At 42.1% G+C, this 25200-nt stretch overlaps 1 protein-coding gene across 3 annotated transcripts in view; it reads right to left on the bottom strand.

Moving 5' to 3' along the window:
* Positions 1-1825: 1825 nt before the first annotated feature.
* Positions 1826-25200, bottom strand: part of adcy9 (adenylate cyclase 9) — a 36369-nt gene continuing 12994 nt past the window's right edge. Inside the window, exons 2-12 of one of the 3 annotated variants that reach the window (XM_034585366.1) lie at positions 15330-15413; positions 15214-15296; positions 14297-14404; positions 13838-14112; positions 12842-12944; positions 11494-11711; positions 10453-10612; positions 6876-7018; positions 5897-5926; positions 4699-4975; positions 1826-4488 (exon numbers count right to left, since the gene is read on the bottom strand). In XM_034585366.1, the coding sequence (XP_034441257.1) occupies positions 3454-4488; positions 4699-4975; positions 5897-5926; positions 6876-7018; positions 10453-10612; positions 11494-11711; positions 12842-12944; positions 13838-14112; positions 14297-14404; positions 15214-15296; positions 15330-15413 (2516 nt within the window). In that variant the 3' untranslated portion in view covers positions 1826-3453. Of the gene's footprint in view, positions 4489-4698; positions 4976-5896; positions 5927-6875; positions 7019-10452; positions 10613-11493; positions 11712-12841; positions 12945-13837; positions 14113-14296; positions 14405-15204; positions 15414-25200 lie in introns of all 3 variants that reach the window. The other 2 variants (XM_034585351.1, XM_034585358.1) reach the window with 2 other exon arrangements.

Raw genomic sequence — 25200 nt, 5'->3', positions numbered from 1 at the left:
CTTTGGATTTTTGTGCTACTGGGGTTATCATGATTATTTGATACAGATAATCAGAGCTGACATATCCATAATTCAAAAGGCACTGGTTGTGTATGTTTGTAGTGCACAGAGGCAGAGGAAAACAAGGATGCTCTTTATGCTACAGATTTAGGTAGCTACATAAATAGAGTTATTTGAATGTTTTAATTCCATCCTTGTATCTATGCGTGTGGTCATTGCTTCAAAAGGAAGATTATTAAAAGCCTAAATGTTGACCTGTCACTAATCGATGGTGGTGGTCTGTGTTTGCAGGATCATTATGCAAATTTCAAACTTCAGGATTTGTCTCTTCTCCCTTTCAAAGAATGCAACTTTGTGCATCCTCTACGGATAAGGCAGCGTCAGCAAAATCCCAATTAAACAGAGGCCATACTGATGATATTGATTATTTCCCTTTTGCATCACTTAACAGTAATCTCTCATTGGTGATTGACTTTGAATTGGAGTAAACTTAAATATCTTTCTCTCTCTCTCTCTCTCTCTCTCTCACTCACACTCACACTCACACACACACACACACACACACACACACACACACACACACACACACACACACACACATCAAGGGGAAACAAGTGTTTTCAGGAGTAAAGACAAAGCATGAAGTGAGTAGAAGAGCAAAGAGAGCTTCAGACGTGCCAGGTATTCGAACACCACCATATTATTCCAGGCAGCCAGTTAATGACAATGAAGGAACTGGAAAAGAGCAAAAAGAAAAAAAAGATGGAATTTGTCCAATCAAATGCAGAAAAACCTGCACAACAAGCATAATTTCATCAAACATACAATCATAATCTACTCTCATTATGACAACAGCATGATAAAAAAAAAACTTTATGAAAACCAAAGTACTCAAAAAATACAGTCATAGTTTTAGGCACCACAAAACAATCAGCTACTTTAGGTTGCACTGCACCTATAGATCACTCAATTAAAGTGGCAAAATTTAAGTATATTGTTACAGTAGAGGCTCCCCTCAATGAAGGGGCCCATAACAGGGTCAAAGTGAAACGTCCCACCCCTTCAACGACAAATCCCACAGCCAAAGGCAGACAATACTGAGCTACTGAGTAAATCTAAAGTACTGGACAGACCGATGTTGATGTCTTTTATTCAGCAATGAAGGCAAAGAATGGATCATCCCTAAATTTGAGTCTGAGGTTCTACAGAAGAGACCGAGACCGTAGCTGATCTGTGCTTTGATACTGCAACCAAGAGCAACGTGGACCACCCAATCATTTATCGAGAACTACCCAGTGATTGTCCCTCACAGTTTCACTTCCAGTGCCTACTCCACCCTCAACATACTCTGGGTATCAAACTCTCACCCCACTGTGGGTTTTAAAGTTTAAGTCTGGTCACATTCTCTCTTTTTATCCCTTGAAAAGAAATCTAATCTAATGAATGTATCCAAAGCTGATACATCTAGTTTCTCTGAAGTGCATTGTTAGTGATGGGAGACATGCTCCCTTCTTGAATAAATAAGGGGTCAGTTGTTTATTTTAAGTTAATCCCACATGCACTGTCCTGCTGCCATAAATACAAACTACCACAGCAAATCCACCACTGAAAATAGTCCCCCAACAAATACAAAATGTACTGCCCTGGTGGTCTATGAGTTAAGGTGCTGCTGACCATAAACCAGAGCATCCCCCAGTTCATGTATGTCCAGGCACCTCTGTTGCATGTCGTTCCTGTCATCACGCCCCAAAAATACTAGAAATTTGGGCTGAGGATGGAAAAGTCAGGAAGTGTTGAGAGATGCATTTACACTTTGTTGGTTTTGGTCTTTTCATTGGATTTTTTTTAGCAACAACAAAAATATAGAATTTCAGTGTTTAAAAAGGTTTTAGTTAGTATTTTTTTATACAGCACAGTAGTGTACAATCTAGCCTGTGAGGCTCGGCTCCAATAAAGATTATTCCAAAGAAAGATTCACTCAGACTTGGGGGACGTTGCTTCTTTTGTGGAGGAGAAAATGTTTGATACCGTTGGTTACATCTGCGTGAGTTTTGTAGTTTCTCTAGAAACTGTGAGATAAGTGATCGAGATGTGGATCCTGAAGGAGTGAAACTCCAGCGAGCACAGGTTCTCCTTGCTGCTAAATTTTTGTTTCCTTATTCTCCTACTATTACGACTCATTTGTCATTGAATTACAACTGTACTCATATAATATTACGACTTTGTTTTCATTATTTTATGACTTTGTTCTTATAATATTACAAAATTCTCGAAATCTGACATTTATTTAGTTTTTCATCAATATGAACGTGATACTCCATCATAGATTATAGTGCAGGATTGGTTTGATAAGTTTCTGCAAAATCCAATTTAACCAGCATCAACTGAAGTTGATCACAATTGCCATCTGTTTTTTCTTTTTTAGACTAACATACATTTTTACAGCCACCTCTTTGTTCTACGTGGGGTGAGAGTCTGTTACTCAAATGTGGAATAACCCCTAAAGCATATTTAAAGTGCCTTTCTACTTTTCTTACGATCTCACTTTTTAAAAATCACATTTTCTTCCAAAACTGTATTCCCTTATCTGATTCTGATTTTGTGCTTTTGATTGTACTTGTTGTGAAAGACAAGAACTCTTGTTAAAAAATCGTAAAAGTCTTCTCCCGGTAATAACTACCAAATACAAGTGGTAGAGAAAAAACTGTGCAAGACCTGTGCTTAAAATGTGCATTTAGCTGCTACACAAACTAAAATCTATGCAGCTTGCTTTGTAGCATTTGAGTCTAGGACAAATTAATAATGTATTAAGCCCTCATGTCAAAGCACAACACATAAATTAACACTGCTTCATGTGAGTCCCTCATTCTTCCCTTAGTTTTCCTGCTCAGCCCATCACGCTGCACTGGCACTTATAAAGAATCTCTTTTTTTCCCTTAAGTATAAGGTCAAGGCTTTGATCAAGTTTGATATGCCATGACAATAATGATTCTATTAAGAAATACTTGCATTGAAAATAAGAGCATGGAGTAAGAAACCACAGCATCTTCCGTAGTCTAAGATTGTTAAAACTTTGTTCAGCATTCATATTTGTTTGTTCACTTTTCTAGTCCTGAAGGCACTTGATAACAAAAAAAAGAAAAAACATCAACAACATCTCCAAAAAATCTTCTTTTCCCTCTTAATCCCTTTCAACCTTTTCTCCATAATAAACTGCTGTGCTCAACACAGGTCTAACCCACCCCAGCACTCAGGCAACATTCCTGTAAAAGATGTTATTGGCCACGTTAATCACCACTGTGGCCACTGTTGGTGTTGGCGTGATTAACTCCCTCTTCTTCAACCATGCTAAAGACACTTGTCTAATGGGAGGGACATCCTGCCCCGCACCTGCAATCAGTCCTGGGGATGCAGATCAGGGACAGGAGACAGGGGGGAGGGGAGAGGAAGGGATCAGAGACGAGCATAAAACTCCTCGTTGAGTTTTGACAGCTCAGTGGCTTCCTCCTCTTCGTCCTCCTCCTCTTGAAGTGCGAGAGGAGCAGGCTGCACCTGGGAGGGCATTTGTGCAGCACTAGGTTCTGGGCCTAGTTCAGAGCGAGGAGGGGGGTGAATGTCTGTGGCAGTGGGCTGCCCGTGGAGGTGTGGAGCGTCCGTATATCCTTCCTCCCTCATCTCTGCAGACCGAGCTGGGACAGGCTCAGGCCCTGCTCCTGAAGGCCTTACAGCGCTTTGGGGCTGAGGAGGAGAAGAAGAGGGAGAAGAGGGAGGAGAACCTGCTGCCTGGGGAACAGATCCTGAAGTCTTATTGGCCGGTAATGCCACGGACGAGGGTCCTTCCCCGATGGCCTGCTCCATGCAATCTTGACATATACTTTCCCCACTTTTGGGGTATAGAAAGGTCCTCATTTGACCTTTGCCCTTAACATTCACAGTACCTCGATAGTCAAACTCTAACCCCATGGCACTAAGCATAGCGTGGCTCTCCTCGCTCACCTGCACCCGACACTCGACACCCGTGGAGTCCATGCGGCTGGCAATGTTGACCGTGTCTCCCCAGATGTCATAGAGCAGCTTAGTGGTGCCTATCACCCCGGCTGTCAGTGGCCCGTGATTAAATCCAATACGGAGCTTGAAGCCGAAACCGAGCATGTTCTTGTTGAAGTCGTCCAGGACGCCCATCATCTCCAGGGCGAAGTCGAAGAGGGCCCTCAGGTGTGCGTGCGGAGAGTCATCCTCGTTCTCAGCCAGCTGCTGGACGTTCAGTCCCGACGCCGCCATGTAGGTGGCGCCGATTGTTTTGATTTTTTCCACGCTTTTGAATTCAGGTTTGCGAAGGAGCTCGTCAAAGTCTCCAATGAGCTCGTTGAGGACACGATAGCACTCTTTCCCACCCTCGTAGCTCTCCTCATAGAACTCGCTGAAATTCACAATACTGGCGAAGATCACGCCAACACTGTTGTGGTTCTTGGAGTAGCTCTGGGTCACCTGAGGAAACAGAGACAAGAACATTATTAGGAGAGAAAATAAAGGCTACATTTCCAGTATTAACAATGATCGTTTTGTTTTCTGTTGTTAAGATTTCATCTATTTTCTCCTTCATTCCAGAAAATAAATACTAAGAAGACAATACTTTTGTCTCAAAAATGGTTCGGGATTATAAAACAAGAGGAAAGTCTGTCAAACAACTATTAAAACCTTGAGCTGGTCAGCGACATGGATGGGGATGATGTTGCCCAGTAGCCACTCGGCCTGGTCTCGCATCATCTGGATCTTGGAGCGATGTTTGTCAGCCTCGACGTTGCCATGGTAATGGAGACGGTAGCTGACCTCAAACTCCCGGTTGAGGAACCAGACCAGTAGAAGAAGCAGGAAGAAAGCCAGGACGGCCTCAGGGACCAAAAGGTCGAGAGGTCGTGGGGGAGGGTCAGGGCCTGATTCTGAGCCACCATCACTCGATGTGGAGACGTTCAGTCTGAGAGAGGAAACCAGGAGGGAAGTGATCAGAGAAATGTGGGAATAAAGCATGATGATGAACGTTACTAGGAGGTGACAGCAGAAGGAAGCAAAGGAGATACAGATATTTCCATAGCAGAGTTTATTGTGCGATGATGTGTGCTAAATCTGATCATGATGGACAATTTGTGGTCCAGCCAAAATGAATGTGAACAGATTGTTGGAGTCAGTCCCTCATGTTTCTAGACCAATGTTCAAACTCATGGTGGAGCAGGGAGAGATACAAGTTTCTCCACTCACCTCAATAAATCACACTCAGTGCTCAAAACTGGTTGACATTTGTACGTCTGTATAGCCACTGTTTTTTAAATCTTTCTTTCGTAATTTAAAAGATATTTAATGTAAGGAGAGATTCTAAGCGTGAAAGGGAGATAGAGACGGGGGACGACAAGCAGCAAAGGGCCACTGCAGAGGACTCAAGCCTCAGTACATGTCCACCTCTGAGTGAATTAAGGCAAGTGGAAGTTGATGAGGGCTAAAATGATTATATTCATAGACAGACTGACAGACGGGCTGGACGGATGGACAGTACAAACGTTTTGACTCAAACTTTGCTCACTGCATTATAAACTCTGGGCATTAAAGCCTTGGGCTCAATCAATAAAACAAATTAGATAAACTTGTGGTTCTAATACAAATTTCAGGCTGTGAGGCGTTTTCACCACTATTGACATTTAGCAGCCATTACTGCTGGTGCCCACACAGAGAGACGGAGGACGGGAGAGAGCAGAGGAGAGGGAATACAGAGAGGGGAAGCAGGAGAATGAGTAAAGGCCAAAGAGAGCAGTAGTTATGAAAAATATAAAAGAGACGTGGCTCATGTTGACCCCTCAAATGTCACTCATCCATCAAATCTCTCTGTTTCCACGGAGACACTCACCCATGAACTGGCAAGCTGTTATTACCGGACCTGAAAAAGACAAGAGCGGTGTCGGGAGAGAGAGGGAGAGAGCATTGGTCTCATAAACACACAAACACAAAAATAACACACACGTATAATACAGATCCTGAATTTAATTCAAATGAAATCCTCTTTACTGGCTGAGTTAACTACAGTGTTAGAGATCAATCCATTGAAATATACTCGTATTCATGAGAGAGGTTTATAAATATATAGAAAAAAAAATTTTAAACCCAAAGCTGCAAATTTGTGTTTTCACGTTAAGTAAACTTAACTACTTTTTAATCATTAGAAAAAAGGGACTTTTATAGAACTGCATGATGATCACACTCACACTCACACACACATTTCATAGTATTTTAATAAAATAAATATTTAAACTGTACATACTGTGGATAGTATACCAAGTGTGGATGTATACAGATGCATGCAACAACACACCCACACACACACACACACACACACACACAAAAGTTGGTGAGCTCCTGGATGCGTATCTCTGTGTGTGTGTAATTCATATTTGCATTTGGTATTTGTGTGGATCACCTCCTTCCAGTATCCAGAAATGAAGCCAAAAATCCCATTTGCCAACGCTGCCATCTTGTGCATTTGGAGCCAGAGACTGCACAGTAGTGATCGGGGGATGGAGCCGGGGTATTAAGGTCCCGTGATACATGCACTCAACCCATCATGAGTCTCAGCTGTCAACACTACATCAGTGTGATAAGAACTACAGCAAATCACATGATATTAATATGCACTCAATACTTTTTAGTTTGATCCATTTCCCATCCACTAACATGGAGGAGGCAGGATGACCTCGGACCTATACTGCAGTCAGACACCAGGTGGCGATTGAGAGGTTTTGGCTTCACTTTTGGGGCACTGTCATGTCATCATCTTTATATACAGTCTGTTTTTGTGTATGTGTAAATAAGTGGTGGTTGCTCCCCTGTACCTGTGTATGGGGCTGTACAGCAGCAGCAGTAGAGCGACCCCCGTGGCAGTGGCCAGGACCGAGCGCATCCAGAAACTGAGCTGACAGAAGTTGCAGTACTGGATGATGGCCAGGATGGTGGCACAGCACAGGAACATGGTCACCTGAGGAAAAACACACCTAGCTGTTAAAGTAGCTTAAGAAAGAAACAAAGGAGACAATAAACAGGGTTCCCCACAGCTTGATTCAGTGTGGATTACCACTGTTTACTTACCAAAATATGACTATATTAATTTAAAAAATATATGGAAAAATGTCTTTACGTTTCAGACTGTGGTATCTGCTGTAAAAAGCACTTAATAATTAACAAGTAATATGGTTTTATACTAATGTTGGTACAAAGTTAAAACAGCTTATATTACCATGCAGCCTCAAGTACATGAAACTTCTTTCATGCCAGTGCAAACTATGACTTCTAGATACTTTTCAGCTCATAACAATTGTATTTGTAAAATACCTTTTGTCACTAAATAACATTTATTGGAAAAGCTTACAGGCAATTTAACTTATTTCTGTCTATTCAGATAGAGTTCAAGTTTTGTGTTTTTTATTGGCGAGTATTTTTATTAGAATTACAGATTTGCGAAAAGGTGAGTTTACTTATGAGGACTGTATATTTTATTTGTGCACTGATCATAATAGTATATAAAAAATACTAAACATGCAAAGTTGCCTTACTGTTTGTGAATGTATAAAGTATTTAGATTCAAAATGCAACAGTCAATCAGAAGTATCTCCGGAGACATTTTAACAATAGAGGGTCACGCCGATCATGGCTTAAAAAGAAACATAGAAAACTGGTTAGTTCAGAATAAGACTACTTTTCAATAGGGATAAAAAATCTAAATATAATGTTCAATATAAACCAACTGTGAAATCCTGAGCTTATTGCATTGCAAAAAAATACTCTTCATTAATCAACTGCAGGGAAAAGATCCTTCAACATCAATGAAGAGGATTTGATGAGAAACATGCTGATGATCACGCAAAAACACATGGAGACAGCAGCAGTAACTTCACAGGTTGTTGAAGGAAACCGAGCGGAAGTTTATTTTTCTCCCTCTCATCCTACTCATGTACTGAATCTCTCCCCGTCACACCTCTCTCTCTCCCTCAAGCACCGTTATCAGGTCTCCACATCTTCCAACGAATTTACGTCCAGAAAAGCGATAGATCTAATTAACAACTCTCCCTGAGAGTAAAGCTTTGATCTGTGAGCCCCGGAGAGACTGAGACACAGGAAGATTGAGACAGAGCAGGGTGGGACAGTCACCTGACAGAGAAATGGGGTGATAAACAAATCCTTGAAAAACCAGATATCAAAACACCACACATATTGCGAGCAGCCGTTGGCTCAGAAGCTGGAAGGCCAGAGTCAGACTCGCACAGAGTTATGGCCTTGACTCAAAACAGAACAAAAACGCTGCATAGAATGGCTGCTCTCAATCTGCTCAAACGCAGGACTCGGAGAAGAAGAAATGTCAACATCTCTGATGCCAAAGTCCACAGCCGAAGCCTCCTGAAGCCTCCGAGCTGTTTTCCTTCGACAGTCCCTATCAGTGCTAATGCCAGCTAGTGGTTCGGCTGGTCTCTGACGATCTCTGGCTTCAGACCACTGCCGGCAAGCTTTCAAAATGCCAGACCCCTCTCTGCTTACTTTAGCTTAGGGATATCACTGAAGACAATCTATTATAGCTTGGAAATCACAAGTATTACCACAAACATGATTAGCAGTAACAGCATAGCACAGTGGTACGGAGAGTGGGAGCAGTGGTTAGATCACTAGCAGTGCTAATGGTGATGGTCTTTGTAGTGCTGGGAGCAGCAGGGTTGTTGAGCAGCAGTAGGAAGCAATGATACAAGCTACATTCACTGAACGCCGGAGATCCTGCAGACTTTCTCCGTCTGGCTCCCTAGTGTAAAGCCTGCAGAAAGTCAGGAGGAGCCCATGCGAGAACAGAGCAGGAGAGAGCAGTGTCTAAAGATATTTTTGGGCAAAATCCCCAAACGATTCAATATTTTGTTTAAATATAAAAGGCTGGCAAATACTGGATCTGCAAGGAAATGTTTGATATTTTCAGGATCTGGAGTTTTACTCTGCTGAAGTTTGTTTGTGCAGCTCATTTACAGTATGCAGATATTCAGGTAATGGAGATCCAACTATCTCACCCTGTAGAGTGGGCACCCCGTTACCTAAGATTCTTATTGAGCTGCAGAAACTCAGCATGTGAAAGCTGCAGTGGTTCAGTTCCAACCCGGCCCTGTGCTGCATGTCTTCCCCATTCTCTGTCCACATTTCACACTTGTACTCTCCTGTCAATAAAGGCCCCAAAATATCTTTAAATAAGAAAGAATCTCAGGTAATGCTTTATTTTACAGGTCCATTATTTCCTTATAAGTGATTGAAAGAACCAGGCTGCTATTTACAGGAGAAACATTTTTGTTCAATTGTTGAGGTTAAGTTTATTACTGGTTTTCATATAGATGTCTATAAAAATAAACTTTAATACTGTAAAATTATTCTCCACTTCTTTTACGTTTCTTTTTTTGGACACATTTGAATTTTATTTTCACGGGTGACACTTACTTTGTCTCACAATCACAATTTATCAATGTGTTTAATTATTATTTTACTTGAAAAAGTAAACTAGGTTTTGATAATTTCTGCTAAATTAAACTATACTGATGACCAATCATCATTGTTTTTGTATATTGGGTATCTGCTTATACTGAGTCGTATCTGATGCTCTGTGTATCTGAAATACAGAGATAACACTATAGACTGTAGCTGTAGTCTAGTTTATCACACACAGCTTGTTTCTTATGAGCTTTTTGATCCAAATACTGGGTGTCAGTTTATAAAGGACTGATATGACATAAATTTAATTTTAGCTGGGACAATACCCCCCTTCACAGTGATCCACTTGAAAGACGATGTCTCACATCTCACATTTTGGTTTTTGAAGAAGCTCTTCCTTGGTCTCTTGTGGTGGTACAGTGTTGTTACAGATGAATTATCCTCTCAAAAACAATCATTGACAAGCTCTGACAGTAGCATGGGGTTGACACACAAACTCAAAGTAAGTTTGATAAGTGTCCGCTGACATGATAAATCACCAGCTAAATTATTTATTTTACTTAGAAGCAAATCAAAATGAGAAGCTGCAGCTGAATGTTCTCTACACTTCCACATGTACATTTTCACCGGCTTATGCAGCAGGACGCTGCACTGTAGGATAAAGACAGCATGAACAGGATGAACCCCTCTATAAAATAAGAGTAGTTCCTCTTAGTTTTAGATACCAAAAATGTCTCGGTCTGTTTAGACTTAGAGGACATCACTGGTCCAGCAGCTTTTAGAAGCAGTTTGCCTGACTCACTCTGAGCTCAGCCAAGCTGGAAACAGTGTGATATGAGGCCCTTCAAACGGTGATGGAAATCCTGTAAGAGTGCCCAGTTACAGTGCAGACTTTTATTTTATTGATTCATCCTCAGAGTGTTTTACTGGTTTTTATGCCACCACCTGATGCACATTTACCTGGAGGGGCAGGTGGACGCTGGACGTGAGGTGGGATAAGACGGAGATGGCAGGGAGGGACACTAACACGGCCCCAATCACATGATGGGGAATCCATCCAGAGACCACCAGGAGCAGGGAGCGGGTACAGTTCATCACCTCCTCCAGATAAAAGGCCATACTGCGTGAGAGAGGAGAGGAAAAGTTTAATCCACAAAACTTGTGCAATAACTGTACAGAAAACAGAGGAAAGAAAAACATATTTTCTCTTTCCCCTGAAACATTCACCCCCTCCCAGTCCTATTCTATTCAATAATGGAAAGACTGCAGCAGATTCTCATCAGTCCTTAATCAAGACACATTATTAAACACAACTATGCTGCCCAATTCCCAGCTAGAAGATGAAGATTTATTGCCCATTTAGGCATGGCAATAAATTAAAATTAATTCATTTTTAAATACTCTCCACTGAGGCACATACACAGCTATGAAAACACACCACAAAATAAATAAAGCACATCTATTGCACTTGAATACTGGAAAATCTTATACCTGGTACCTGTATGACATAATACCAATGTCGGAGCCAATAGTGGTCTTTCACAAAAGCCATGGGCTTGAGCCAGTCCCTTCTGAACAGGGAAGTTAAGCCACTGTGGTGTGGCAGCCAAACAACACATAGAATAATTTGTTTTGGTTTCAGTGGTGAGTCACAGAGCTGCATGATGGTCTATCAGTGGTTTCACACACTGCACCACTGAGGCCTTGGAGATACAGGCTTTTATTCCAACCAATCACTGCAGCAGCCGATATGAAACAAACACTTGTATTCTTCGAGCCCGATGGCACAGCACTGACAGCAGCAGCCTAAATGACAGAGGCTTTTCTATTCTGCTGGGGAAAAAATCAATCTGTGGAAAACACTGAGTCCAGCCTTTTTGTTTCAAGTTTGAGACGCTATGCGAACGTGTCTGTCTGATTCTGACACAGAGGATGCGACTCCCACACACAGATACAAGCAAACCAACAAACACAACGTCCATCTGCCCGCGGCCTCCTCACCGTATGGACAGCACCAGAGAGGCCAGCTCCAGCAGACCGGCCAGGGGAGCCAGGGCCAGGGCTGCGCGGGCTGGAGGGCCCACACTGACTGGGCTCACGAGAGGTGGCAGGAAGCAGGCCAGGGTCAGGGCCAGGAAGACAAAACAGCTGAGGAGAACGTCCAGGAAGGAGCTGAAGGTGGAGCTGGCAAACGTCTGCACCTGAGCCTGGTTTTTCACCTGGAGGGGAGGAGGAGTGAGAAACTAAACGACACACAGAGGCTCAAATTTCCCAGAAATCTTATTTTACCAATATTAACATCTAGAGATGATTGTTGTGCTCAGAGAGACACAATGAACTGTTTGATTTATAAGCATGAAGGAATTCTCACCAAAAAGTCAAACATCATTGTTTTGTATCATCCAAATTCCACATGTACCTGCCTCTGATGATGCAATATTAGATTATGTTGCTTCCTTATTTTCCTAATTTTTATATGCCCATAATATTAACGATGGTTTACCAACAAGTTCCATTCAAAGATAAAAAAGTATATTTTCTTGGATGATCCAAATGTTTTTTTTTCTTTTTTTTAAATTTAAATCAAGACTTCATTTTAATTATTCCAATTTATCTTATTTATATCTATTTAAAATTATCCTTTCAATTTTTTTATCGCTGTACTTAATTTATGTATTTTCCTAATGCCTTTTTATTTTGTATGCTATGTCATTGAATTGAATTGTTGTTGAAAGCTGCTATACAAATAAACTTTAAATTATAGTTGTTATAACAAACTGAACAACAAACTTCTTGGTTCATGTTTAATTTTTTTTTTGGAGGTGGGGGGGGTCCTGCAGTAATACTTGTGTAACAGCAGAGGGCTGCAAGGCTGTGAGGTCAAAGCAGGGCAACTGGAACTGGTCCCGGGTGTGTGAGTGGCACTAATGTGGCAGAAAATTTGGGAAACAGGGTGGGATACAAGGAAGAAGTTACAACAATCACCCATTCACTCACGAATTTGCAGACAGACACGGACAAAAAATACTGGCGAAGACTCCTAGATGTGTTTAGAAACTAGGATTTGTCTGAGCTCCATGTCTGTCTGTGGATTGTTGCTTTTTCCCCCCCCAACACATGGACTTAACAAATATCTGGGAAAATTTGGAAAATGTCCGTAACAACTGACTCTGACATTTATGTTCCCACATACAGGCCCTCCGGAACACACAATGTCCAGATTTCAGTGCATGTCTGAAAGCAGCTTCAGTGTGATGAAAACAAACAAAGTATAAAGCAAACTTATAGGTGCACTAACATAGCAGTGGTGTGTGTGTGTGTGTGTGTGTATGTGTGTGTGTGTATATACCTCTTCCTTGTAGCTGCTGCGATAGGCCTTTTCCAGAGTTCTTTCTAGGAAATTGAGGCTGATCTTGTTGATTGGTGGCTTGAAAAAGTAATCTTTCATCAGACTGTGAACCAGAGACGTCATATGAGTTTACTTTGGAAATCAAATTGTACTGAAACAATATCAAACAAAAATTACAAATCACTTTTCAGTGTATTGACTTAGTAATGAATGTCAGATTACAAGAAGTATTTGAGTGTATGGTAAGATTGAGTGGACTGCATCCAACTCGATTCTGTTTTTAAGAGCATCATGAGTTTCAATGTTTTCTGTCAAACTCCCAACACGTGATGCAGGAGTGAATGTAACAGTTTAATGATGTGTGTTATTCCTGTCAGAGACTTTGCAAACCATCAGCCGTTGCATGCTGGCATAAGCTCCATCCCCACAATCCTGAATATGATGGGTGGTTTAGAAAAATGGAAGGAGGTTATGTTTTCACCCCTTTCTCTTTTTGTGAGTTTGTTTGTTTGTAAACAAGATTACGGGCGCAAAAAACCCCAAACAGATGGAAAGATGTGGTATGGGTCAGGGAGGAACGCATTAACTTTTGTTGTGAACGTGAGTGTGTGAAAATGTAAGGGGACTGTTTGGCCTTGGCAGAGGTATGTTCTCTACGGAGTAACATTCTAATACAGTGGAACTATTTATAGTGATCAACCGTTTGTGTGGATCAAAAAGCTTGGGACAGAATCGTTCCTTTACAAATGATGTTTAAATATTTCTGTTATGTCATCAAGTAGGATGCTTCTAAGATGATCATACAGAAGCTACGCAATTCGGTCACGGTAATCAACCGCTCATAGTGATCAATATGGTTCCAGAACAACCATGATCACTACAAGAGTTTCCACTGTATTATTCATATAATTGACAACCTCACCCTCATCACATAACATCCATCACCCTTGAGGGACCTTATCTGTCATAAATTCAACCTTTAGCCTCTGTGCTCACCTGTCCTCCCTGATAACGTCCACAAAGTGGGCGTCGCTCTTCTCTCTGAAGCTCTTGGCACGCAGCTGAATCAGAGCGGAGTGGTCCATACCTGGACCCGCTGCCCCCGCGCCTCCAGCCATGCCTAGACTGGTGCCAGTCCCCGTGCTGGTGCTGGTCTTCTTCTCTTTCTCCTGAAGCATGTCACACAAGGAGCTCTGGCTGGCCCGCACTGGGTCTTCCAGTGGGGGACTCAGGAGGCCGTTGGCCGCCCGGGGGGTGCGACCTGGGATGAACTGGAGGAGGTGAAGAAAGAAAAGAGGAAGAGAGAGACAGGATTCAGAAGACGGAGGAGGAGATGGAGACGAAGGACACAACAAGGAGGTGGCAGCAGGAGTGATTGTTGAGTAGTGACAAAGACTTTAAGCAGTATTTTACAGGTGCACTTGTGCGGTTACTGTTCAAGCATACATGTTATACCTTGGCACTACTTGTCTTGTGCTCTTCCTGGCAGCCATTCAACACAGCCACATCATCGCCCTGCTCTGTTCCCGCAGACAAGGCCACGCTACGGGACACACAGGGAGGCTGGAGAGAGAAAAGGACAACGGAGGGAGAGGTTGAATAATAAAAACAAGTCACTGTATCGCTGTTTTGATGGGCGCAGAATTGGGTCCGGACTTTCTCCAGAGTTTGCAAAAACACAGAAATCGCTGTAGTGTTCAGGTGAGGGGCGGTGCCGCAGACAGAGGGAGGACGTAACGTATTAATTCCGTTGCGTAGATCACATGTTTTTGTTTTACAGCACATCAACACCAGCGTCTGCCCTTATCACCAGCTCTCTTGGCATTTTCATCTGCGTCTTCTATTTGTATGGAACCACTTTTCACTCTGAGATATTTGTTTTCTTTTTCTTTTTTGCTGTGTTCTCACATCGGCTCCTTCGGACATCCTGCAGAGTTTTCATTAGGGGACTGGCCAGAGAAACTTTGCAGAAAGTCCAGAGCCTCTCATTCGGATATTTAGGTTCTCATATAAGGCCGGAACACGTCCGGAGGTTCTCCAGAGTTCAGTGCATGTCTGAAAGCAGCTTATGTGACTGACTGACAGTTAAGTCAGTCTCAGTCAAAGGGCATCGTCTCTGACATCATTACCATTAGATTAAATTAATCTGAAATGAATATGAGCAAAATATCTGGGTGCATCAGCCACATTTGGAAGTACTGGAAAAAGGACTGTCTTCATGTTGGAGAGTAAAAGTTTCCTCCAAGAAGTAGTATGTTTTCAAAAGCACAGCTATCATGAGAAGTGCAAACAAAGTGAAGGTTAGTTGAGTAAAGAAACTGGTGCAACGATCATCAGCAGTTTTCTTCTTTTTTCTTCTTAACCTGACTTACCCCGATCCTGTCTGGTGGCTGGTGGGGCAGCAGGAGCTCTGCAGCCTGCGCTCCCCCAGGGATGAGGTCTGGTGTGTGGGGCTGAGGACAGGAGGACAGGCCGACCGCGGCAAAATCCCCACCAGGCAGTCCCACCTGAGAACAGCCACACTGCACATCGAGCTCCAACTTCCTCCCTGAGATCAGGTAGGTCTGCAGCCCTGAAAAACAGAAAACCCATTCAGGTTAGAATTTCATAATCACAACTTTCATTATTTTCTTGGTTCGACTTGAAGGTGACACAGAAAAGAGGCACCAGTGTCACAGGAGCAGTTCCACCAACTCCAGCATCTGTTGTCATTCACAGAAATCAAATCATTGCACTGAGAATGCAAACCTGCCAGGAACGATTTGTTTATGCAAAACATTCGCTGTGCAACAAATCCTCTCATGTGAGGATTGCTGCCTGTTACATCTGCTGATACAATAAATCAGTGTACCACACAATAAAGATTATAATTATGCTAAAAAAAAATCTTTTAGTCAATTTTTAAAGACAAATAGTTTGTGGTTCTTTGTTTTATATTTTATATCATTATTGAATAATCATTTTCCTCTGGTTGCTGATCAGACTAAACTTTGTCAAGCTCTTTGTAACTATCAAGAAAAGAGCTTTACAAATCATTATTATTATTATAGTTGCAGACATTCCATCACCAGCCGATTGTAAGCCACTCTTGTTTCATGCACAATCAGGAGGTAACGCAACACTGAGTGTTTCACCAACAATGTTTGCAAATCATCCAGAGCTCTGGCCGTGTTCACGCTGCCGCAGGGCCAACGAGACAAAACACAAACAGTGGATTAAAGTGGTGGCCCACAGCCAGCCACTATCAGCCTGACCAAACACGCAGTAACCTGTCGATCTGGCCTCTTTGTTCAAACAGCTAAAGATGTTCACCTTGTTAGCATAGTGATGACTAGAGGAGCAACTAGAGGACCATAAAGGGGACATTCAGGGTTCTGGGCTCCCTGCCTCAAACTGATCGCCCTTCTTACATTTCATTGTTATGTACACGATTAACTCAGAAAACAAAGCCCTCATTTGGCTTCTTCTGGGCAGGAGTGGTCCCTGCAGCACAGACTCAGTGATTTTCAACACTGCTCATCTGTTTTCACAAGAACCCTGCAGACGCTCATTCATGCGATGAGTTTTAAAGAAGTCTTACAAGATAAATTATGTATCAATGCATTCAAATGCATTGTGGCTGGATTATCATTGCAGATTATTTACAAATATTAAATAAAAATCTATCAAATCACACTAAAATGGCACTCAGTAGAGCACATACCTCATCCAAGGCCCAACAGTATTCATTTAAAAATCACTAGATCTGAAATCATTGAAAATTTTAAATGTAAAACTCTAAATTTCTCACATTGTTAAAGAAAGAGAAAATTAATTCCTGGATCTGCCCCCTGATCCGGATCTGCACCAATATTTTTGGGGTTCTTCCCTGACCCATACCAACGGTAATGAATCCTGTAGTTTTGTGTGTAATGTTGCCAACCAACAGACAGACAAACAAACAATTGCAGATGAAAACATAACCTCCTTGGCTTACGTAAAATTATCATCCGTATCACCTTTGTCTTAAATATTTTTGCTTCATTACCCCCCCAAAAAAAAGACATTTGCAACTGACGACCTTACTGTCGAAAAAGCAGCATTTATCCAGTTCTCTTTTTTTTAAATAACTTTGTAAATGATCTAAAGTGAATGAGCCCAAGGGGCTGGGTTAAACCTTTTTGTAAATACATGAATGACACGGAAAACAAGTAGGATTATCTGGGATTATCTTCTGAGAAACCTTGTGCTGTCCCTGTCTGACACAGGATCATATTAACTTTGAAACCGGGAGCAGCCCTGTGATGCACGATATCAGGTCGATATTACAGAAAACAGAAAAAGGAAAAAACGTGACGATGTGTCCGCCTGTGTAAGTGTGACTGATGGGTCTCCAACCCATATGTGAAGGCATGTGCGTCAGTCTGATGCTGAGTAGGTGTGTTCACACTAACACACACACTCCCCCTCACGTCTGTCTCTCATTTCACTGGATGCATCTACAGCTTTAATCATCCGTCCCTCTCTTCCAATCCTTCCTCTCTTCTGTTCTCTCCACTTTTCACACGTTCTAGTGAGGCAGTGTGACATTAATCTAATAACAAATAGGACATTTGTAGTATGACATGAGTTTGAATGTCAGTAAAGGCTGTGCTGCTTTTCCCAACTGCCACCAACAGTGACAGTCTAAACCCAGTCAGCACTTGTGATTATAAGATTTCATAAAGCAAAATACAGACTTTTCTGTAAATTTATCACGTTATTGACAGAACCTAGTTACTTTATAGTATTAAGTGTTTCACTGATTCAGGGTTAATCTGCCGTCAGCACCATATACAACAATAAGCCAGAGGGTTAAGACAGCCACTGCAGAACCAATGGGCATGACAAAGTTTCTCTTTCCAGCTTCTCCTTCCTCTTCTCAATCTTTATCACATCAAAGTAATTCATATCCCATCAATACATGTTACTGACTTGACTTCTTCCCCGGAGTCCCTTTGCCTTATTGTCCGCAGACCCAGGGCCGCGGCTGTGGCCACATCATGGATTAGGATCTGTGGATCACGTATCAGAGGTCGTAATGGTGGATCCAGTATGGCGGATTCTGCATCGTGCTGGCTGATCGTGATAACAAAGGCAGATCCTTTATCGTGTTGGCATCAGATACTGGTAGTGGACCACGACCGAGGTGGCAGCTGATGATGGATCCTAATGGCGGCAGTGGACAATAACTGTGGACTATAGTGGCATCCGATCTTGATGGTGGATCATGATCTTGCTGGCTGCTGACCATGGACTATGATTGCAGCAGGACTGCTCGATACATAGTATTTCTCCTCAGACACTTGACCATTAATGACATTAATCCACCAATTCACTGACCTTCAGTTATACTTCAAAATGTTTACCCTAATCAATGCTGCTAAAACCTTTATCTTGATGTTCTCCTTTACACTTGACATCCATTGCACTTCTGTCCGTCCTGGGAGAGGGATCCCTCACATGTGGCTCTCTCTGAGGTTTCTACGTTCTTTTTTCCCTGTTAAAAGGGTTTTTAAGTAGTTTTTCCTTACTCTTGTTGAGGGTTAAGGGCAGAGGATGTCACACCATGTTAAAGCCCTATGAGACAAATTGTGATTTGTGAATATGGGCTATACAAATAAAATTTGATTGATTGATTGATTGATTGAAAGTTTCACCACAGACTTTTGTCCGGCTTCCTTGTTTGCATAAATAAAATTAGTTATGAATGCGTAACTAACAATGAACTCATCTTGAGAGTCTGGAAGAACTGTGTGTTTTGTTCCGGGCCCTGGGACAATGTGGACTTGGCAGACGTCCAAAGTCTTTAGGCCAACAACAGTCCTATCTTAGGGTTTGAGTTCTCTGCCAAACAGGCGACTAAGAACTTTTATGAGATCTCCAGCCACTCTCTCTCTCTCTCTCTCTCTCACACACAAATCCGCCACAACATTAAACCCAGATAAACTGTTTTAATGTAATGGACCTTCACGCAAAGGTCCACTGCTTTTCTCTGCCGCCCATTAGCTCGTAGGCACTCTACTCTATCAGGTTTTAATGGATGTTAACAGGCGCCTTCTGCACAACAAGCCAAGCATATGGCTGTGAATTCACTAATGATGGCTCATCTGCCTCTTTCTATTTTGATCTTGATCTCCAGTCACTCACTGAGACAGGAAATAATCAAATAATTCTAAAATGATGCAATCAAAATTAAAATATAAAATAATTATAGGTTAGTAAGAGTTTTTGTTCTTATCATTCTTTCCCATGAAAACACTGAACTCTTTTATGCATCCGCCACAGTCAGAAACCACAATCTGCTGATTACATGTTGTATTAGGAAACTTTTTAAAAAAGCTATTAACATGCAACTTCAATACATGACTGAGAAGACGGCAAGAAACTGCTGTTAAACTCAAGTAAGATGTTAACAAAATGTATTAAACTTTTTTTAATAATTTTTTTTTAAAACACATACATTTTTTTGGCTGACATATATGTATACATGACATAGACAAAAGAGGAAATGGACAAAATAAAGGAAAAACATTTAGGGGATAGACATTAAGGAAAGCAGGACACAAGAGGTCAATTAAGGCTACATCACTACGTTTTCAAACTAAAACGATCTCTGTCCACACAAGCGTTTTGGTTTCAGGTTTAATCCGTGTTCATACTAACGCCTGAAAATGCATATCACGTACATCGCTCACGTACACTGGGCATGTGCATTCCGGTGTAAACAGGAAGGCAAGTGCGTCCCACTCAGGTCCCGCTGGACACGGGAATTGTCACAGATTGCTTGAATAACAGCTCGTCTCCTACAGATAGTAGTAAATAGTAGTATCATTGTAAATTGCAGAATTTAACTGCACAACAGCTGTTAGCTAAAACAACAGGCTCAAAAACGCTTGTAATTGATCATCTAAGTTGCTTTCTAAACAGGACGCTGAGGCTAACGCCAGTTGTTTTCTTCCGGAAGGGGGTCATATAGTCTTAACTGAAAAGACACAATCAGCAAGCGGTTGTGAGTGTCGATGTCATTGTTTCTAAACAGCTAAGTTTTTGCAGATCCAGACTAAAACATGGCCCCGGAGTTTTCAACCGACAGTGTTTCCAAACTTCTCTGTTTTAGAGGGTCTAAAACTCCAGAGTAATGTGAACGCCAGGCGTATCTGTAGCTAAGTTGATTCTTTTTCAAACAAAAACATAGTAAGTGGATGGAGCCTAAGTCCCCAGATCTTAACCTGACTGAACCCGCCGAATTTCTGACCGACACCTTATCATCATCATCAAAACACCAAATGAGGGAATTTCAGTTGTAAGTAGAAGTTTCAGTTCAGAGTTTAAGACGCTGTGATAAGAATCTAAGGACAAGGCTCCTGGTCCACTCCCATCCAAAGTTAAAAACTAGAGTAGCACATACCTGTGCTAAGACCCAACAGTCTGCTTAAATTAAAACAATCCTTACATCTTAGGCCATATTACATCTCTGCTACACATTGGTGATACGATACTAATCGATAGCAAACCACCAATATGTCTGAATTTTTTCATCAAAATTCACATAATGTTGCCATATATCGCAATGTTTAAGCCTCCTTATCTGGATCGGCACCAAAATATAATGGGTTCTCTTCCCTGACCGATACCACATCCTCGCACCAAGTTTTTCGTGGTAATCCATCCCGTAGTTTTTGCTAAATCCTGCTGACAAACAAACAAACAAACAAATGCTGATGAAAACATAACCTCCCTGGCGACGGTAAAGATTTACATGATCCTGTGGTACAGGTAATTACCACCTGAGCCACCATCACCTTGTCTAAACCAAAGACTGTATATAAAGATGGAGGACATGACTGCTCCCTCGAAGTGAGGCCAAAGCGTCTCAATCGCTCAATGGCTGGCTGCGGTATAGCTCATAAATCCCAGCTCATCCATGTTAGTGGATGGGACATAAACCGAACTATAAAGTCAAAGTACACCTCACACATTGTCCATCTTTATATACACTATGGTCTTAACACTGAAGCAGCCAGCCAACTTCTCTCATATTCTCTGGATGTTGGCTCAAAGAAAACTCCTAAATTATCTTAAAAGCTTATTTTGTACGTCTAGTGTTCGTCTTGGTGGCTCTGTCTTGTTCTTATCATCTCTGCTAGTGTCCCAGTTTGTTATAAGAGTGTAACAGTGACGCAGCGTGATCATACCAGGACCTTTTAACTGAAGGAGCTAAATGGAATTTGCCCATCATTAATTTTATTATTTATACCTGTGCTCTTTTTTCTGTGTTACACAAAAGTAAAATCTTCCATAACAGCAAAGGCACAAAATCTATCAAGCAAAGCACAGCCCACTGAGAACAACTTGCAATCTTCCTTCTTACTCTCCTGCATGAGAGGAACAATGCTGATGAGTTCGACACACTGCGTAGGTAAAGATAAAGGAGATAGCAAAAAGCAGAGAGAGCGGCCGACGGCGCAGAGATGAGGAGGAAGAAACCGTGAGTACTTTGAAGGTCACTGAGTTTAGCATGCCTCACATAACCCGCATTCCTCGTCTACTTCCATTTCAGCTTTCTGACTTCATCAACAGCTCGGCCCTGATCTCTATAACAGGCCTTGAATTGTGCGGGCATTTAAAGGCTGGACAAAAAGACGGAAAGTAAAATGTGTAGTTTTCCAATGAACCGAGGTTAATGTGTGTGAAAGTACGAGTATCAACTATCTACGTACAGTTAAAACTCTAAGGCAGAACAAATTAAATCCTTTTCTTATGAATCACTCTGTGTGTGTGTGTGTGTGTGTGTGTGTGTGTGTGTGTGTGTGTGTGTGTGTGTGTGTGTGTGTGTGTGTGTGTGTGTGTGGGCAGCACTATGGGAAAGAAAGGGACACGAGCACTCTGAAGTCTCAATGCAGCTAAATGGTTTTTATTGATTTATTGAGAGCAGCTGGCAGGAGAGAGGGTTCAGCTGAGGACATCACCATCACTGCTACAACACAGACATACAAACAAAGTGCACATGAACACCTCGTCATTACTGCACTGGCTAGAGCATGTAGGTCCCAACAGGAGGAACTTTGTCTGACAACATGAGCAAAGAATGGAATTTACTAAATTTGGGGGGGCTTCATCATCTTCACCTCCACCAATCATATGTTTTCATTCCGGTTTGTCAGCAGGATTACGCAAAAACTACTGAGAGGATTTTCTTGATACTTGGTGGAAGGATGGGATATGGGCCAACGAAGAATCCAATAACATTTGGAGTGGAATCAATTAAAGGGGCAGATCCAGGATTATTATTTTTTTACTTTCTATTACATTGCAGAACATCTGATCTTAATATACAGTATGTATATGCAATGTTGTGGTACGTTCCCCAAGCGTCGCTGACCCTGTTTGTCTTATACAACTGCTCACATGCGTAGGAGACAAGCTATTATTTGAGCAATCTGCAACAACTCCTGTGTCCAGCGGCATGTTCAGCCCCCAGGGTACTGGGTGAGACCAGGAAGAACGAGTGCCTGGTGGGATCATTTTATGAGTTGTGGTTCCCGTGGAATAGCGAGAAACCTATCGAATGTCCAGATCGGCCCTGATGCACCTAAGCAAAAGACTATACCCGCATGTGGAAGGAGGAGCAACAAAAATGAGGGTGTCCGTGGATTTACTTACAAAGGTAGCATGCATGTTACTACCTGAGAAAGGAAGAATCCGGAAAACCGACATTCGAATTCGACTCGAAACGAAGTCATTTACACCGTGTTTTGAGCCTAAATGTGCCTGTGATCCAGGCACGAATGTGGCTCAGGACGAGGATATCAGAGGACATTTAGGCTAAAAACATGGTGTAAATGACGTTTTTTTTGGGTGAACTGTCCCTTTAAGATAAGGAATAAGAAAGAATTCAACCTAGAAATTAGGATTTCTACAACAGGTGTTTATATACAAACATCATCCACTAAAAAGGCATAGCCCTTCACACACAAGATATCCTTTCCAGGAAATATGAAGCATCTGCCTGTCTGAGACAAGTGGATGGATGATCAGACACACACACACACACACACACACACACACACACGCACAAACCTGGCCTTTCCTACGTGTATGACTCATCCAAGGTAGTGCACTGCGGACATCCTTACCCGTCATATTCGCACATATTGACACTTCCAAAGCACACACACACACACACACACACACACACACACACACACACACACACACACACACACACACACACACACACACACACACACACACACACACACACACACACACACACACACTTTGAGCAGACCAAGTGTGTAGGCACATGAATGAATCAATCTATGAATGAACAGAGGGATGAATGGAGAGGAAGCATAGCTGAGCCGTCAAATTCCACATACACACCTGAAGACCATGCACTCTATGGACACGCACTTACACACATGCACGCACGCACACAAACATGCACGCTCACAAGCATGCACGCACACAAACACACATGCACGCACACGCACACACAAAGCAAAAAAAGACTCACTTACATGCTTCTGCTTTCCTGACACACTGACACATATACAGAAAAAACCCACTCTGAACCACTCTAAACTATTGGTAAAGGTATGAATTACCATGAACATTAAAAAAACTGTTCCTGTAGAAAAATGTGCTGCCACGTGCTTCTGGAATACAAAGATTCATATTCATATATTGATAATTATCGTGATAAAAGTCACATTATATTTCTTTTAAAGTTGAAAGACTTTTAAAGATTTTTGCTCCTGAGTGAACGTTGTGGGTTTAAACTTGTCTTTATGGGCAGAGAAGGACACTTGACAGACAACAAAACATAACAAAATCTGAGGTTGATCAATTATGTGTTATACCTTCTCATAGTGCACAATGCATAACCATTATATCGATATCTATTGAACACTTGTTATATTACTGTTGATGAAAATGATATTGTGATAATTATCATAGCACTCTAAAAAACAATATTTTGGAGTTTAGGACTATGGAGACATCCTGTGAAAGGTCTCTTTCACTCATTGCTAACATCATTGTGAAAAACGAATGAATTTGTTAAAGAAAAGACTATGGGAATCAGCTCTTACCAACACTATTATTATTCAGTTGTGTGACACCACAGCTCTGCATACCTACATACACACATACTGACACACTAGGTGCAGGTCAGTCCCGCCACAAACACACAGCCCCGTTCGTCTGCCTTCCTGTGAGAGCGTCTGGCTGAACGTTTCAGACCGAAGCTGACATTTCAGATAATCCCCCAGAGGGCAGATCCCAATCCAAACTCTGCACTTCCTGACAAATGACCTTCGACCTTACGGAGGCTTCCAACCACATGATCGAAACCGTCCCCGGTGACCCCAAAGGTCGCCAGCTTCCCTCTGGTCCCACAACACAGAAAAGTGAACTTTTGTGTGACTATGGAAGACAGAGGGAGACAGAGGGAGGCCCCTTGAACATTTACTCAAACCAGTTACACTTCTAAAACAACCCGAGTCAACATGAAAACTGAGGCTGAGAAGGACGAGGAGAAGACAGACAGCGGAGAAACTTCCCCTCCTCTCTTCCAGCTTCATCTAACCTTTTCTCACATTCTTCACTTTCATGTCACTGCTTGGAACAGTCAGAAAATAAACAACTCCGGCACTAAAAATAGACTTCAACATGTTTTCCCTTCTCAGGGAGCCGGCCCTCCAGCAGCGTCTAACTTCTATCTCTAACCTTCGTCTTGAATTTGTCCCTCTCTTGCCAAACCACACGTTTCTCCCCACCTCTTACTACCTCTCTTTATATCCAACTACTCTCGCCATGTTTCTGCTTTCTCGGCTTTCTTCTACTTTCTCCCACCATCTACCATCCACGGTTCTCCTTGGTCGTGGTGGGTCCTGACTACAGGCCCCAATGCAACAGCACATGCCTCCATATTTGGACACGCTGATGAGACTCTCACACTATACTCCTTCAAATACCCTCTTATCCCTCCCCTTCCCTCTTTTGTGCCATCATTTGAGTCCAGGGAGTTCCTTGCTCTCTCCCACTCCTTCCTCCCCTTTTCTTTTTTTTCTCTCCACCTCATTTATCTCTCTCTTTAGAGACATGCATTGAAGTCTGGACGTTTTTTTTCCAGAAATTTTGCACGGGGGATAAATATGAGAACGAAAATGTCTGAGTGAGTTGCATGGGCATTTTCAATAACGTTTCCTGTCAGATCCGAATAAAACATCCAAGCGAGCCCATGTGAGCAGGAAAACTTCCAGAAACAGCCAGAAAGTGGGTGTGTTAATGATGTTAATGAAATGCTTTTTTGGGCATTTTGGCTTTTTTGA

Source organism: Hippoglossus hippoglossus, chromosome 1 (genome assembly GCF_009819705.1).
Source record: "Hippoglossus hippoglossus isolate fHipHip1 chromosome 1, fHipHip1.pri, whole genome shotgun sequence".
In the NCBI taxonomy this organism is placed as follows: Eukaryota; Metazoa; Chordata; class Actinopteri; order Pleuronectiformes; family Pleuronectidae; genus Hippoglossus; species Hippoglossus hippoglossus.
This window is presented reverse-complemented; position numbering and strand designations above follow the sequence as displayed.